The sequence below is a fragment of the Chiroxiphia lanceolata genome, chromosome 13, assembly GCF_009829145.1.
Source record: "Chiroxiphia lanceolata isolate bChiLan1 chromosome 13, bChiLan1.pri, whole genome shotgun sequence".
Classification (NCBI taxonomy): Eukaryota; Metazoa; Chordata; class Aves; order Passeriformes; family Pipridae; genus Chiroxiphia; species Chiroxiphia lanceolata.
Window position 1 is genome coordinate 16,201,623 of NC_045649.1, and position 15,965 is coordinate 16,217,587.

Below are 15,965 nucleotides of genomic sequence, written 5' to 3' on the forward strand. Positions count from 1 at the left end.
GGGAGTTTTTTCCCCTAATTTAAATAGAGTGAAAGCCTTGCACAGCTTTTTTTAGGTAAGTGATTGATCTTTGCTTATCCATCACATCAGCCAAAACATATATTGCAACCTAATTTTAAATATACAGCATATTTCTTGGCCTTGCTGGAGCTTTTTTTCCCATCTTTCTCAGGGGGACAAGAAAAGTCTAATTCAGGTGTAATTTCTGGAGAGAAAAGAGTATGGCCAGAGTACCTATTGCTGGTATCAGCATGGTTTATATTTACATAAACAGGCAAACTTTTCTTGTTATTGTCATTTTATTTTTGTTATTATTATTATGGCCCTGGGCCACATATGTTGAAATAAAAGGTGGAAAACTAAAAATGGGTTTAAATGCAATGCTACAGATGCTGTGTCGTGCAGCTTTGTCACATTTTCTCTAATGCAAAACCTGGGGGAAAAAGGTGTCTGTAGTAAGATGTGGCATCCAGGTATTATCCTATTGACTGGGCTAAAATACCATCCTCACTTCAGCTTAATAAAGCATGAGAGCCCCATCAGAAGTTTCTCCCCTCCCATAAATAACCTAGTTGAGTATGATCACAGATGGGACTGGACACAGGTTGTTGGGATAGAGCAGCACTGACCGAACCTTTGATGATTGTGACACTGCTGGGAACTTGGAGAAAATGGGCAAGAGCCCTGCCACACACCAGTGGGATCTGAATGACTCTGTCCTATGTCTTTGGCAACTATTTATGGTTGGAATTACTGCAGAAAAGTTAATGGACCACATTACTGAGGGGTTTTTTGCAGCCCCTTCTAGGCATATTTGGAAAAGAGCTGTCACACCGAGTCACTCAGGAAGTGAACCACCATGAGAACTGACCTGACCTAATAGTAGCTTGGTAACAAAATTCAGAATTGGTAAAACTAAGATTCTCTTACCCAAAAGCAAAACTTCAAGACCCTGACTAACTGTAAAAGTTGGAAAAAAAGAACCTAGAAATGTGGTGTGTTTGCCACACACCACGTGGCTGCTGAACAGCAACTAAAAACACTGCAGGTTTAGACTCAAAATTTACTTGGGCAGAATTTGAGACTTGTGTTTCACAGTAGCTCTTTCTACAGTATTGAATGTGACAAGCCAAGAGAAAACAAATTTAAATAGTATAAAGAAATTGAATTTAAAGTTTCATTCATTCCCTGTATGCTATGGTTTGTAGATGTTATTTGCTGAGATTATGGGGAACCAGGTACTAACATGAAGCCTTTGCTACTTTGATCTAATTGGAACAGAATGAGCAAACAGAATATTGTTAAATATCCTTTTGCTGTTTTGGCAAGTAAAAAGCCAGCATTACAACAGTACTATAACAATACTGTAATGATATAATAATAATCAGTATTACTGATTGCGTGCTGCAGTTTGATGAATTTTAATTTACATTTTATAATACAGTTGTCAGATACTAATATCAATCTGGAAGCTCTTTAGTTCTCCTTGAACTCTCTTCTCTCTTCACAACTTGAAACATTAAATTTCTATCAACGAACATGTTGCCCAATACATTGTTTCAGTAAGAATATAAATAACACCATTTTTTTCTAGTGCTGCACTCAAACGCTTATTGCAACAGGAAATGACTTGTTAAAATATACAGAATTGAGGAAAAATGCATTTTTTATTTTCCTAACTATCTAATCTTCTGCTCTTTGAAACTTGAACAATAGGTGTTAGTATTTCAAAAGGAAGGTGATAGCTGATTAGTTACTGTAAAATGACTTAAAAAGTAGCATTTACTCTTAGATACATTAACAACTATGTAAGGCTGTCCAATGCTTTTCTATAACACAAACTTTTCAGCCTAATAGTGCTGTTTTGCAGTGTAGATTGTGTTATTAGTTAAGGAACGTCAGTGGGATTTGTACTGCTGGTCTTGTGCAATTATTTTCACAAAATGGAAAACTTCTCCAGCTGACCATAGTAACTTATCACGTAAAAATCATTACATCCATGCACAGTGTCACAAAACACCATAGAATTAAGACAACTCCCCCCTTCTCATGGATTTCTAAAGCTCTTCACCGATTATGTTTTCTAACCAACTCTGCAACTTTTTGTTCCATGTAGAATTTACTTTTCATTGGCCTCTTTACAAGTAGCAGATAAGGAGAATTTCCATTCAAGGAAATACCTTCCACAGCATTCCCTTTCTTAGAAATTTAAGTACATTATCTGACCTCCTTTACACAAAACCCTACAGACGTTCGAGGTGTTTTTTCTTTTTTTACACTGTAAAATTGCTTGTCTCTATAAAATATGTTCATTTTAACAAACACCTGATATGTATGATGTGGCAGTGATGCTATTAGTGATAAAAAGAAGGGAAATCTTATGCCCATGGTGAAGCTCATAATTCTTTAGTTCTCACATTCCAAGTTAAGCATTTCCCACAAATGTACCACCTGCCTTATTGTTCTAAATGAATAAATAAAAACCAAGTATAGCTGGTCTGTTTGCTGTAAATTGATTTATAGTAGAATTTTTAACTATTTTGATAGCTTTATCAGAGGAAGTAAGAAAACCATCCTGTTTGTTCTAAAATACTTATAAAACATTCTAATGTTTTGTGTTCTAATGTGCAAAGCAAATACTCACAAAAAGCTCTGAATCACCAGGACGATTACTACTTACAGTTTTCTTGGTCTCTCTGAGTATGCTTCCTATGAGTTTCATGCCTCTTTTTGCTCGACGACTTTTTCACTCAACCAAGGTTGTGGAATGCAAAAGAAAAAAAAAACAACAACTCAGTACTGCAGTACTGTAAAATGGTGATAGAAAAATCAACTAATACTATCCTGAAGAAGCGAGCTCTATCCCTGTCTGATGCACAGAAGTTGCATGGATTGTTGGGAAATCAGCTTTCTGTGATAGGATCTGGTTATGAGTTAATGGGGAATGTTTTTTGAAGACACTACAAGCAACATTTACAGGAAAAACATATTGCAAGGGTAGGTTGTACCCGTTAAGTAGAACAAATGTTTGTGCTGCCACTACCTTCCTACTACAAAAGGTCTTTCCTCCCCTCCCTTAAATGTTTATGGTGCAATTAATCAAGACACACAATAGAGCGTACAACGAGTTAAATACCAGGAGCGCCTCTTTAGGATTCTAATTTCAATTTGAAAATCAAGTACACGTGATACTATATACATGGGGGGAAATTGGGGGGGGGGGGTAAAATTAAAATACCACAAGCAAATTCTAGGGCCCTATTTTAGCACAGGCTCTCCCCGCGGGGTGAGACATCACGCCCCTCGGCGGGGAGCGCATCCCGCTCCCGGCTCCCAGCGCCCCGTTCCCGGCCGGATTTCCGCCGCCATCCCGCCTCGGCAATTCAAAGCAGCGCTGGAATGAACCCGTGTCGGGGCGGGCAGGGCCAGCGCTGTGACGGGGCTGTGCCCGCCCCGCGGCCGCCCCGCCCGGCAGGGCCGAGCGCTTGGCGCCGCGCCCGCCCTTTCCCTTCCCTTCGCCTTCCCCTTCCCTGCCCGCCGCGGGGCCCGGGCGGTCCCGCAGCAGCAGCGCCGGCGGGAGCGGGAGCAGCGGCCGCGGAGCCCCCGCAGGTACCGGCGCGGGGTTCGGGGGAGGCGGCGGGAGGAGCCGCCCTGGGCCGCGGAGGCCGCGGGGAGCGGCCGGGCCCGGCCCCGCTCCGGTCCCCCCGGGCACGGCTCACCTGGGCTGGGGCGGAGCGTGGGGAGACCCGGCCGAGGAGGGGTGCGGATGAGCATCTCGCCTTTATTAGTTAATTAATTGTCAGGTGTTCTACGAAACAGCTGTTTCAAACCAGCTTAGATACACGCTCGCATAGTTCCCCCCCCCGTCCCCCTCCCGCCGTGTTTTCCCAGGTGTTTTCCAAAGCTAATCCGCTGCTAAAGCTTTGAACGAAGTTCCGTGGTTACCAGCCCAGTTACACCAGCGGTGACACAAACACCAGCTGCCGCTGGCTGGGGACGGAGCGGGTGTTTGCAGGGTGGAATGTCGCTGATTTCCAGGTGTGGAGTGGCAGGATGGAGCAGTCCGATGTATGGAGCATCCCTGAGAGCACCTGGGAGTTGACAGGGGAATGACTGCCTGCGCTTTTTGTCTTTCTTGTAATGTTCAAAAATTCTGTGGTGCTTTAGCAGCATGAAACATCAAGGATTTTTTTTAATGCTGTCTCCTGTTTTTTTATAACACGTGCTCCCCTGGTATCCTATGCCCCCCCCTTTTTTGGGATTTCCTGGAAGCCGGGATTTAAAAAACGGGGTTCCTGTTTTAAACACACGACTAAAATACCCAGAAAGGACTAATTTTTCTTTGAAAGGCCTACACTTTTTTAAAAAAGGGGAACCTTGAGTGTGTTTTGAGTCAAGGGCTAAAAGTGAGGACAGTCAAAATAATAATCATTCCGAAAGCCTGTTCACGAGTGTGTAAAATTTTGAACCTTAGGTCATTACAAACGTTTGCATTACTTTCATTTGCTCTCTGAGTTGTACAGATTATAAAAAAAGACTTGCATTTTTGTAAGATATGCTTCAGTACAGCAGAATTCTCTAAGTCAGAGTCTGTGATGTCAGTAAGATGTGGTTCTGTTTTCACATATTTCATACAGTGTTAAGTGAATGTTTGGGTAGGAAGATGCATTGCTTGTATGTGTCCATTTAGGAGTCAGGCTGAAGAATAATGAATTAAAGTGACTGACATCATGACAACCGTGAGACAGAGGAGGGTTGGAAAAGGCACAGAAGCAGCTGAAGATCAGCCTTCAGAGGAGACAAATGTGAAGCCTGATGGGAAAATTTCATCTGGTGCGTAACAAAAAGGATTGTAACTTTATGAGTTTTTAGTAATGTTTAGCTTTTGATACCTGTCCTAAGCACAGGTTTGAACTAGGTATGTATCCAATGCATTGTCATACTTAAATATCACCAGAATCAATTGGATTAGACAGAGGATGTGCAGATTCCTGTCAATGTCATCTCTTTTATTATCCTGATGTAAATTGGTGAGAACAAATTCAGACTTTATGTGTCATCATAGCTTCTTAAAAGAATCCCAGTTCAAATCATTGATAACCTAAAAGGATTTGAAGACAACTGATGAGATGTGCTTAAGTACAAGCAGATTGCACATAAAATCTGAATTTACCTGCAAACTTTTGCTTTTTAATTTATAGGACACTAGGTAGTTAGATTTAAAAGACAGATGTTAAGTGTCTGAATTCCAGGGTCTGTTTAAGTAAAGAAATTCTGGCAATATTTTTGTATGGAATTATAGCTTTAGAGCTGACAAAGTTTGTTGGTTTTTTCTTTGTTTGTTTAAGTTACTTTAAGGGATGTTTCTATATATGCAGTTTGGGCAGAGGAAAGGAAAGTTACATGTTTGTTTCCACACAAACACACTTAAGGTAAATACACAAAGGGAAAGTGATCCTAGTTCTCATCCAGCCCAGCCCTCAGTTCCATGGAATTGCAGAGCTGGACCTTGTTATGGAGATGTCACACAGAGTATGAAATAGCCATTTCAGAGATAAAATTCCAGATCACTAAATCCTTATTAAACCTTACGTGAACTTAAAAAAAAAAAAAAAAGAAAACCTCGACAAACTAAAACCCAGGAATGTAAGTGTATAATAAATGGCTTGAGCTACCTAGAAACACAACCTTTCTTTCCTATGAGTCCATCCCTAATCTTATTCCAGTGTCAGCAGGAGGCCATCTGCAATTCAAAGCAGGACACCATTATCAAAGGCTGCTTTGGCTGCTGTTCAGTCTCTTTGTGGGTATTTAGTGAGACTTCGGAACCTTCAGTGCTGTTTTTTACAAAAAAACAAGCAAACCCCAAAAACAGGGAGCCATTTTATGACATGTGAAGGAGATGTTAATTTCTCACTTTGTGTTCTAAGTGTCATCCTGTATTGCTTGAATTAAAAATGTTCTCCTGGAGGATATTTCAATTTAGAATTACAAATTTGGTATGGCACTGATCTAAACTTGTATAGGATCATGGTGTTCCTAAATTGTAGCTACATTTTACCAATTAAGGCACCTTTTATTTCACTTTGCACGTAAATAAAATCCTCTGAGTTTGCTGTATGAGAAAGTAAATAACGCATCTCCATAAAGATGTGTTAAAACCAAGTGTCCTGTTACCTGCAGAATGTAAACTGTACTAGGATAGGCAATGTCTAAATGACTTTCCAAAATTCCTTTAGGTTCATTTATGTGTTTCACAGTTACAGACTGAGTTGTTTTTCTTCCAAGATCATACAGGTGGAAAGCTATGGAACATACTCTCAGTAACTGTTGGTGGAATTGTTGCCATCTCTCTTGGACTTCTTACTTCTGTTTATGTTGCTACCCTGCATGAAAATGACCTGTGGTTTTCCAATATTAAGGTAACAGCATTAATATGAGTGTTAATTGAAATTTTATTTCTTTATGTATTTGTCTTGTAACTTGCTCAAAAAGGTAGAACATTTCATTTTGAAAAATTCAATTTAAAAAAAGCTGTGCTCTCCTTCCCACCATTTTTTCAGTACTTCATCAGTTCTATAAATACCTGTCCCCAATTTTTCTCTAAAAATGTTGCTACACAGCTCCTGTCTGAGTTGTAGCTACAGTTCTTCCAACCATCGATCTTTATCTAGAATAGAATTTTAGCATTCTGCTCTATGTTTCTCTGCAGCCATCTTTCTTTTATCCAAAGCAGTCCAAAATAAAAAAAAAACCAACATAAAAACAGTTAAAATAAACAATATGCAAAATCCTGGCAGATTGATCTTTAATTGTATTTATACTGTGATATTGTAATACAGTTTAAGGACAGTCTTTTACTAGCCAATACTAATTTTATATAATGTTATCCTAAATGTGCAAGCCTCAAAACATAATTTCAGGCTTTCACCAGTGTAAAACCAAACATTCCCAAGGTCTAGGACTGACTAGTTTTTTCCTATAATCATTGCACAGAAAATAATGCTGCTGTACCCATAGCTAAATTTAACCAGAGAAAAGAACAGGTGAGTCATTTTCCTTTCAGAATCCTGAAATTCGCTCTACCAGGTCTGTGTATTATGTTATTCAACGAGTACACCTATTGAACTGGAATAATTGCATTGCAATATGTCTTTCCTATGCTAAACATTTTTTCTCTCCCAGAAACATTTATATTCCCCTTATAAAAATAATTCGCACTTACTTAAACAACTGCTGTTGTATTAAACATATAAGACATTTTGTAAACCACCTTCATCTTTCTTGGAATATATAGATAGATGGTATACAATATATTGAAGGCACATCTTAGGTTTGCCTTTTGCTTCCATAAGCACTGATTGAATAATTTCAAGGTGTTATACATTTTGAAGTACAAACAGACATGGATTTGTGGCAATGTGTGGACGTAACAGATACAGTGTTCTTATTCTGTGAAACTAATCCAAGGAGCACAAAGTTCACTGAGATAAGCAATTCTGTAGTTGTTATTAAGTTGTCCCCACTAATTTCATTTTGTTTTCATTTTAAGTACACTAGAATTCTAGCCATTAGATATCAAAACTGAAGTAACACCCTCTAATTATTTTTAATCTGGATTCTGTCTCTGTAGCTCTCATTTCATCCCATGGAGTTGATTGGAGTTGATTGATAACAAGTAACATTGGAACATGAGCAGTTTCAGCCAATTTGATGGAAAGATTATAAAAGCATTAAGTTCATCTACCAGCAGGTTAAAGAAGAAAGAGATGCAGATACTCTCTGGTCTCACAGTGTCCCTTCTCCACCAGAGAATGCACGTGGCTACAGTGCTAATTTTAAACCTAGTATTGGTTTATGAGTAGTATGGGACAAGAAGACTTCATATGAGGAGTCTGTAAAATTCCCTGCAAAGCTGGGATAGGAAGGCTCATCCCAGCATCTGTAAAACAGTGTATAGACACCTCTGTACCTCTGAGTGTGAGTGGACAGTGTAATCTCTCTAGGAGTTTGTATATTTTCCCAGCACTTCTGAATTGGCTAATCTTGTAATTACAGCACATACTATATACTAGTAATGACATGAATAAACTATACTGTGGAACAATCTGAGACCCTCAAAAATTACATGGAAAATAAATGGAAAATTTGCTTTTTTTTCTCTAACATTTTACTGCTTGGTCAGAAGATATAGTTTTGCATGTATTAACTGAACTTTCTAAAAGCTTGGAAAGAGTAAGTTTTGTTTAAGTTCATACCCCAGCCCAAATTCTCAGAAGGGAGGACTGTAGTCTAATCCTTGGCCCACAGTTACTGCATGCCTTGCTTAGTGCAGAGGTGATTTTGTTTCATTACATTTTGATTAAACATAACATACAGAATAAATGGATGCATTACTAATGCACGTTCAGTGTTTCATTAACCCCCCTGCCTATGAAACATGGCAGTGCTTCACCACTGCTCTGAAACACAGAAAAGAAAATAAATTCTAAATCACTTCCTTTTTGCATGCATTTTAAACTAGTAACTTCAGTCACACTGAATTGGCTGTAAACAGTGCAAATTTGGGGATTTGTGTTACCGAAAGCTGATACAAAAACTATGTAACAATATATTACCCCATGAACTATATTCCTTTCAATAGGCTACAATTAGTCAGATAATAAGAATTCATACCCAAAAGGGTCTGTGTGGTGACTAAATTAACACAGTGAGATGTAGCAGGAGACTTGTTTTGCCATCTTTTCTTTTACTCCTCTCTTTATACAGCAGTAGAAGAAGGTCTGCGGTGTTTATCTGGCAGTTTTGCACTAGGCAGATGTTTTTACATACACTATTTAGGTATAAAAGGTGAAATTTTTGTTCTGAGGACCCTATTAATACATGAACACCACAGTTGCATACTTACAAAATCATATAGTTTGCCAATTGTACTCAACCCTAAAAACTGGAAGTAAAAAGAGTTCATTATGTAAAGTCATGATTCTTAACTCCTAAGTCATTAAAGCCAGAACTTGCAGGCACACTTGCAGTGATTGCCTTTCTGTAATTTCAGTTGCAGTTCATCCAAAGCCAGTTCAGTTTTGGGTGTCTTTCAGCAATGGTTCACCCAACCAGAAAAACTGTTTGGTAGTGGTTAAACTGTTTTGCTCTGTTTTGAATGTTTTGCTCTGTTTTGAATATGGCTTTCAACAGTGCCTTGATTTCAGCTGCTGCAGTGTGTGAGAGTCTTGTTCTTATTTGCTAATAAATACACTGCTATTATCAACTTGCCATGGTCATTGGAGAAAGATGTAAAATCGTTTTCTTACCAGGAAAACTGAAAGTGCACATCTTGAGGGGTGGTTTATGCTATGAAGGAGGTACACCATTGCTGCTCTTTTTTTGCCTTATTTCAAGCCTTCCTGAAAGAATGACAAAAAGAAAAAAAACCAGAAGACAATGCAGCATACCATGTCACACACTCAGAAGTTGTGTTTCTGTCCCCTATCAGCAGGAAATAATCACTTATATATATGATGAATATCACAGGTTATAATCACTTATCTTGACCAAACAATTTTGAAGAAAAAAGTTTGAATCCGTTCTCGGAAATGTTAAACCAACAAAGATTTCTGTTTATGATGGTGGAAGTCAAAACAGATTTCTTATCCAAAAATCCTTTCTCAGTTTTCTTAAAATGTTCTGGCATACAATATCTGAAGTGGCTTGCCTATTTTCAGTGATTTTCAATAGCAGTTTAGTGACTGTTCCTCCAGTTTAGTATCTTCTGGAGCAGAATCTGCTATGAAAATAACAAAATGGGGGGCCACCTCTCCCATCATCTGTTGCATTGCTTGTTCAAACACAAATCCTGAAGAAACTTTGAGCAGGAATGAGCCAAGGCCACAGAGCAAATTAATACTCTAAAACAAACAGATAAACTTCAGAGCATTCATTTGTTCTTCATCCCTGATGAGTAAGCATTTAAACTACTATTATTGAATCTCCCTTTAACAAAATGGCTGCTTCCAAGAAGTCAGATGTAAAAATACAAAATTTTAAATCTTTCAGACATGCAGGAAAAGAATCTTGGGATTTAGTCTCTGAAGTGCTTATATTTTTACATTTTGAATGCAAAACAAAGATGGGTGCCCAGAGAAGCTGTGGCTGCCCCATCCCTGGAAGTGTCCAAAGCCAGGTTGGACGGGGCTTGGAGCAACCTGGGATAGTGGAAGGTGTCCCTGCCCATGGCAGGGGGTGGAAAGAGATGAGCTTTAAGGTTCCTTCCAACCCAGACCATTCCATGATTCTGTGGAAAAAAGGTGGGGAAACAGGAGGCCAACTAATTAGAACTGTACAAAGTGAATGTGTAAGGAGAAGGGCAGCCCAGAACTTTGGTGGTACTTTTCCACAGAAGTACCTGTTGAGTTGTTATGGGTACTTTTACTCTGGATCATAAGTCTGATCTGAGTAGAAATATGACATCTTAACAGATGGGTTGGGGCTTAACCAGCCAGGAGACCATGTCCAAGGATTAAATACCTTTGCTGAAGGCGTGTTCTCAACTGGGAACACTGACAGCAGCTGTCTAGGTTGACTTCCCACCTGTACAGACAATTTTCAAATCTTCCTGGTCTTAAATTGAGCAACTAAAAAACAGTTTCAATTACAAAAATTTTGCTTTAGCTATGCCAAAAAAGAAAAGTAATTGGAACCTTATTTATGCTCTTTATTTATTATTTATACTCAAGTCAGACTTTGGCTGCTTGCTCAGCATTCTGAATGATTTCTTTAAGCTAAGCTGTAGAATTCTGCACTGCACATGAAAGTCCTTTGTATTTTGCTGTGTTTAATATTATAAAGATACAATTGCATAAATTGGAATAATATGTAACTCCGTGTGTGTTCTGGAGGACAGTGGTCTTTTTTTTTCCTTGGAAGAGTGATAACTTCTTTGTTAAAACCTCACTAAGTGAATATACAGAAAGATAAGTGTGTGCTCTTACAATGCTTACCCATAAGTCTGTATGTTTTTATTGACGTGGAATACAAGGAAAAGTATAAATTGCTGTAGAACTGGAAAAGTATTGTGGGTGAATAAAACAGATGTTATCTTAGCATGAAACAGATGTAAAACTCACTAGTGTTTGTCTCATAAAGTATAGCATTTGGTTGAATACAGCTGGTGCCAGGATTACAAATTAATCATGTTTGAATGCATTTTTGCTAATTAGATCCCCCTCTGTGACTCCTCTCTCTCCTTAATAAATTCCAAATGTTAACATTCCTTTTTTTTTGCTTTTTTTTTTTTTTATGGACACTTGGAGTCAGCCACTTTTTGGTATTAGAAAACATTGTAGTAGTGATGACTTTAGAACTTGTTCAAAATCCAGCATTCTCATCTTGCTGAGTGTGTGGCTTTTGGTTATTTGGTGCCAATGTCAGTTCCTTCTGCTGGTATGATGATGACTTGTGTGTCCTAGGGCAGCTGGAGAGTTTAATTGTCAACTTAAATTGAATCAGTTGTGGTTTTATCTGTTGACTTTTCTCAGACCAGAAGTAATACTGGTTTGTCAACAGTTGACTTCAATAAAACACATTTTTTGAGATAAGATTCTGTACTAGGCAGCAAAGAAGAGAGGAACATGATTTTTTACCCAGCTTTGTATTAGCTCTGAAATAGTATTGATTCTGTTCCAGCAAAAGAGATGGGACTGTATAAGAAAGATGAAAGTCTTGGGGTTCTTTGCAAGGTTGCATTAACCAGAGTGGCATTCATAAAAGTCTCTGAAAACAGTAACTTTTTGTTACTTCAGAAATGTCCTTTTGTAAAGAATGATGAATTAATAAGATTATTTTTAGAAATCTCACATAAATTTCTTAATGACTTGCCTACACCACATAGAGGAATTTAATTGGATTTTCACATCTCAATATAAGCTTTTTCTAACTGGATATAAATGCTTTCTAACCTACTGCTTATATGTTTGCTGGGATGTTTTTATATAAACTACTAAAAAGATCGCTAATAATAGAACCCTTTTGTATAGGATGCCTTCAGATTGGTTGTTCATGCAGTCTTACTTCGTTTAAATGTGGTTGCCCAAGGCTGTGGATTTGCTGAGTTTCACTGGGTCTTCACAACTAATGAGTTGACAAAAGGAAGTGAATTCCAAAGTAAAGAGCTTTCAGATCTCACTGGGCTCCATCTGCTGCCACATCAGCCAAGAAAGAGGCATAGTTTGAAGTGTACCTGGTTTAGATGATTTGAACATTTTGAAATTAAAAATAACAAGTTCACTTAGACCTAAAGCCCAGTCAAGAGTCCTTTTTCCTTTAACCTGTAATTTAAGAATGAGAGTGATGACAGCTGGCTTCCTGCAAGAACCAGCACTGAGCAAGTGGGCAGCAGCATCCTCTGCCAGCTGAAATATCCTTGGCATTTTGGTGCAGCCCCAGTATAGCACACTGGATTAATTGAGCCTTGAGCTGGCAAAGCCATGGAACACTATGGGATAACTACATCTGGAACAAAAGGTTAAATGCACTGAGCAAGCATATGCAGCTTTGAAGTCCAGCTGTTGGCCACTGCACCTATCTAAACATTTAATATTACAAAAAAATTAGGATATCCAGAATCTTTCCAAGCAGCATATCAGAATCACAAAAGCCATACATAGTTCCCCAGTTAACAGAGTCATTTATACCCCAGTCCTTTGCCTCTCACCCTAATTTTCCATGTATTTTACCTTTAGTTGAAGTAAGTTGCACAGAATGCCCAAACCCAAAGCTTCTGTGTAGGTGAATTTCCCTGGTGCAGCAAGAATTTAAGTTGAAGGCAGCTTCATATGACTGTGAAAAGCAAATGGAAAGTGAATTTACTGTTGAACTTTCACTTGCAGGAAGTGGAAAGAGAAATTTCATTCAGGACTGAATGTGGACTTTATTATTCCTACTACAAACAGATGATTCAGGCTGCTTCCATACAGCAAGGTATTGTAAACTGTAAAGTAAGTTTTGCTTGGTGTTGCCAGCTGACTATTCTAGATTTGGGTTTTTTTCAAATACAACCAAGAACAAGGAATACCATAACTGTGAGATAGTGTAACAATTGTACTGGAAACAGATTTATTCTGTTCATATGCCAGGGAGCCACTAAGCTATGGACATAATAAATTTCACAATGATACATTGGTTTCTGTGCCACCCCTTCACATCCTGATGGAGGCAGTCACTTTGAGGGACAGTTTTCATACCTGTTGAGGTTTCAGCCTTGCTGGTTTATTCGGTATACTACCTTCATTTTTATTCTTCTCTTGTTTAATTTGAACTATTGGCTATTTGTGGGAAGGGACAATGGTTTTTTGCTTGTATGCTTGGACAGTAAGTGACACAATGAACAGCTTCCAAGGAAATCATACAGTGATGGGGCTTTCTGGGACAGTCTCATGTTTTCTAGATAGTTAACTGTTGGTCCCTAGTAATTTTGGTTATACTACACATTTGTCAATATTAACTTCACTTGTGCTCAAAGTAGGAACAAGAAAGTTCTCAAGATCCAGTACCACACATTCTATGCTGGGGATGGAAGTATAAAAATAAATGTGTTATACACTACTAAATATGTAGTACTTGAATTAGCACTGTGAGTCACATTTGAAGTGGGGAAGCTGAAGACCTCAGAAGGTCGTGTTGATTCAGAGGTGATGTGTTCTGAATCATTGACTCAAAGTTTGCAGTTTCTGATGAGAGATCCTAAAATACCTTTGAAAAAGTTATTCACTGTTCAAATGAAGATGGAGGAGGAAAATGACAATCTCCTATTTCAATTTCTCTTTATCATTAAGGTTTACATGGTTTAGTATATGACAATAAAACTGAATCTGTGAGGACAATTAACATACTTGAAAGAATGAATGTTTACCAGGAGGTGTTTCTCAGCATTCTGTATAGGATTCTTCCAATTCAGGTAGGCATTTATTTATGGCTTTAGATTGTAAGTGCATTATGAAGATTTCACAGTGAATCAAAGCTCCCCTTTGTAGTTATTTTCCAATTAGAAATATTCCTGATACCTTTTTAATTTGTAAAAGCAAAACCTAATTCATACTAAGTATAATTCCGCCCCCTCATGAGTGTTTTAATGTCAACATCAGTATTCTTGTGTTTTACAGCAATACCTAGAGCCTGTTTATTTTTATATCTACACTTTGTTTGGACTTCAGGCAGTTTATGTCATTGCTCTGTATGTAACAAGCTGGCTTCTTAGTGGAACATGGCTTTCAGGGTTGTTGGCAGCTTGCTGGTATATTACAAACAGGTAAGTGAGATTAAACATTCACTCTTTCTAAAATTGTACCTCATTTCAAAGGTAAGGCATTAAAGCTTTAACTGCATGATTAATTGGACAAAAAAAATGAAACTATAAGGCCTCTCTCTTATAAGCCAGAAAATGGAAAAAATGCGTATTAGAAAATAATCAGAAATGAGCTGACAATTGCAGACTGGGTTTTTAAACTTTCATGAAGTTTGAAAAGAAAATTTTGGCTGAAATTGGTCTCTGAAAGTGGACTGCATCTTTCAGATGTGTCTGGACCTCCAGATGATGTGCCCTGTCTTCTCCAGCCTAGGAGCTCTTAGGTGTTGCACACATCTGCAGGTATTGCCCTTCAGGTCTCTCCTCACTGCCCCACACCCAACCTCCAGGGATTCCTTCAGCAGCCTCAGCTCATCAGAAGTTCAGCTTCTCTCTTCCCTGATTCCTGTAAACATCTCCTTCAATAAACCTCACAGGAAAAAAAAGATGGTACTCGAGCTGTTCTAGTGCTTTATCCCTTGAAGAATTCTTTGGAGATAAAAACTTAAGAACTGGCTTTGTGCCAGAAATAAGCTGCTGGCATGAAGCTAAGACTGGTGACATGGGCTGTTATCTGTAAATTAATCAAGAAAATAAAAGTACAGTGTTGGTTCTACCAAAATTGTTTGATATGTTAATCAGTAGCTCTGAAGAAGTTTATCTGCAAGCACGTCCATTACAGAATAATTGTAGGTGTACAGGGGAAAAATGTTTCTTTCTCCAAATATAAAAGTAATTAAAAAATAAATTCAGTGTACAGTATTTCACATGTTTCTTTGATGAGGTCATCTTTGCCATTTACAGAATATTTGGAGCAAATTTGTTTTATCCATCTTTCTAATAATCCATGAACAAGGAAAGCTTGTTATCCTTTACACAAGTAGAATAAATACATGGAACTGATTTGGATAAAGACTTTCTGTCCAGATAAAGCACATCTGAGGCTACTGAGTAACTCCATTTAAACACTTCTTTCATCCAGCTAAGCATGTCTCAGATGTCTTGCTTACTTTCCTTTTTAGCAAACATTTTCTCAACACAAGAAAAAAAAAGGATTAGGTTTTTTTTTAACCTTTAATTCAGGTTTTGTAAATAAATGCTCTTTGGGGAACTTTTACTAACTTCACATCCTGTTTGTGTTCAGAAGTTACCAAAAATGACCAGAAGCTCTTAACCAGTTTAGCTGTATTCAAATTCAGTGCATTGGGACCACAGTGAAGAAACTGATACCTGTTTATATTATTACATGTGTGTTTGCAAACCAAAAAATGAAGTGAAATTACCTGTGGTGTGAAAATCCATGAGCTGGATTTTGGGAGTGTTCTTAGTTCGGGGTTTGTTTTTCCATTTTTAAATTTACCCAAGCTGTTCTTCTTAATTAATTTTTAATTCGTAGTATATTTTTTTGACAGTAAGTGATGCTAAAGTACAATATTTGAGGTACAGAAGCAATGGATAACTGACAGAATCTTCATAATGATTTTTTTCAGAGCCGGGCATGCTGAAGGGACTAGACTGTAGAGGCTGCCTTTTTATAAATAAGTAGTTTAAATACCACAAAGATGCCTGTCATTGCAACTTCTCTGTCACTGAGCTGGTGTTTTCTTTATTTTAAATTTCTGAAACT

General features: G+C 38.1%; 1 protein-coding gene across 6 annotated transcripts in view; it reads left to right on the top strand.

Annotated features, from left to right (window-relative positions):
- The first annotated feature begins 3,505 nt into the window (after window positions 1-3,505).
- Window positions 3,506-15,965, top strand: part of DPY19L3 (dpy-19 like C-mannosyltransferase 3) — a 33,962-nt gene continuing 21,502 nt past the window's right edge. For 2 of the 6 annotated variants that reach the window (XR_004359462.1, XM_032701165.1), the window contains exons 1-6: window positions 3,506-3,609; window positions 4,691-4,833; window positions 6,289-6,422; window positions 12,885-12,975; window positions 13,830-13,951; window positions 14,157-14,302. Coding sequence is in view for 4 of the 6 variants with exons in the window: in XM_032701165.1 (XP_032557056.1) it covers window positions 4,731-4,833; window positions 6,289-6,422; window positions 12,885-12,975; window positions 13,830-13,951; window positions 14,157-14,302 (596 nt within the window). In the remaining 2 variants the exon portion in view is untranslated. Of the gene's footprint in view, window positions 3,610-4,690; window positions 4,834-6,288; window positions 6,423-6,996; window positions 7,047-12,884; window positions 12,976-13,829; window positions 13,952-14,156; window positions 14,303-15,965 lie in introns of those variants that run through there. The other 4 variants (XR_004359463.1, XM_032701162.1, XM_032701161.1 and 1 more) reach the window with 4 other exon arrangements.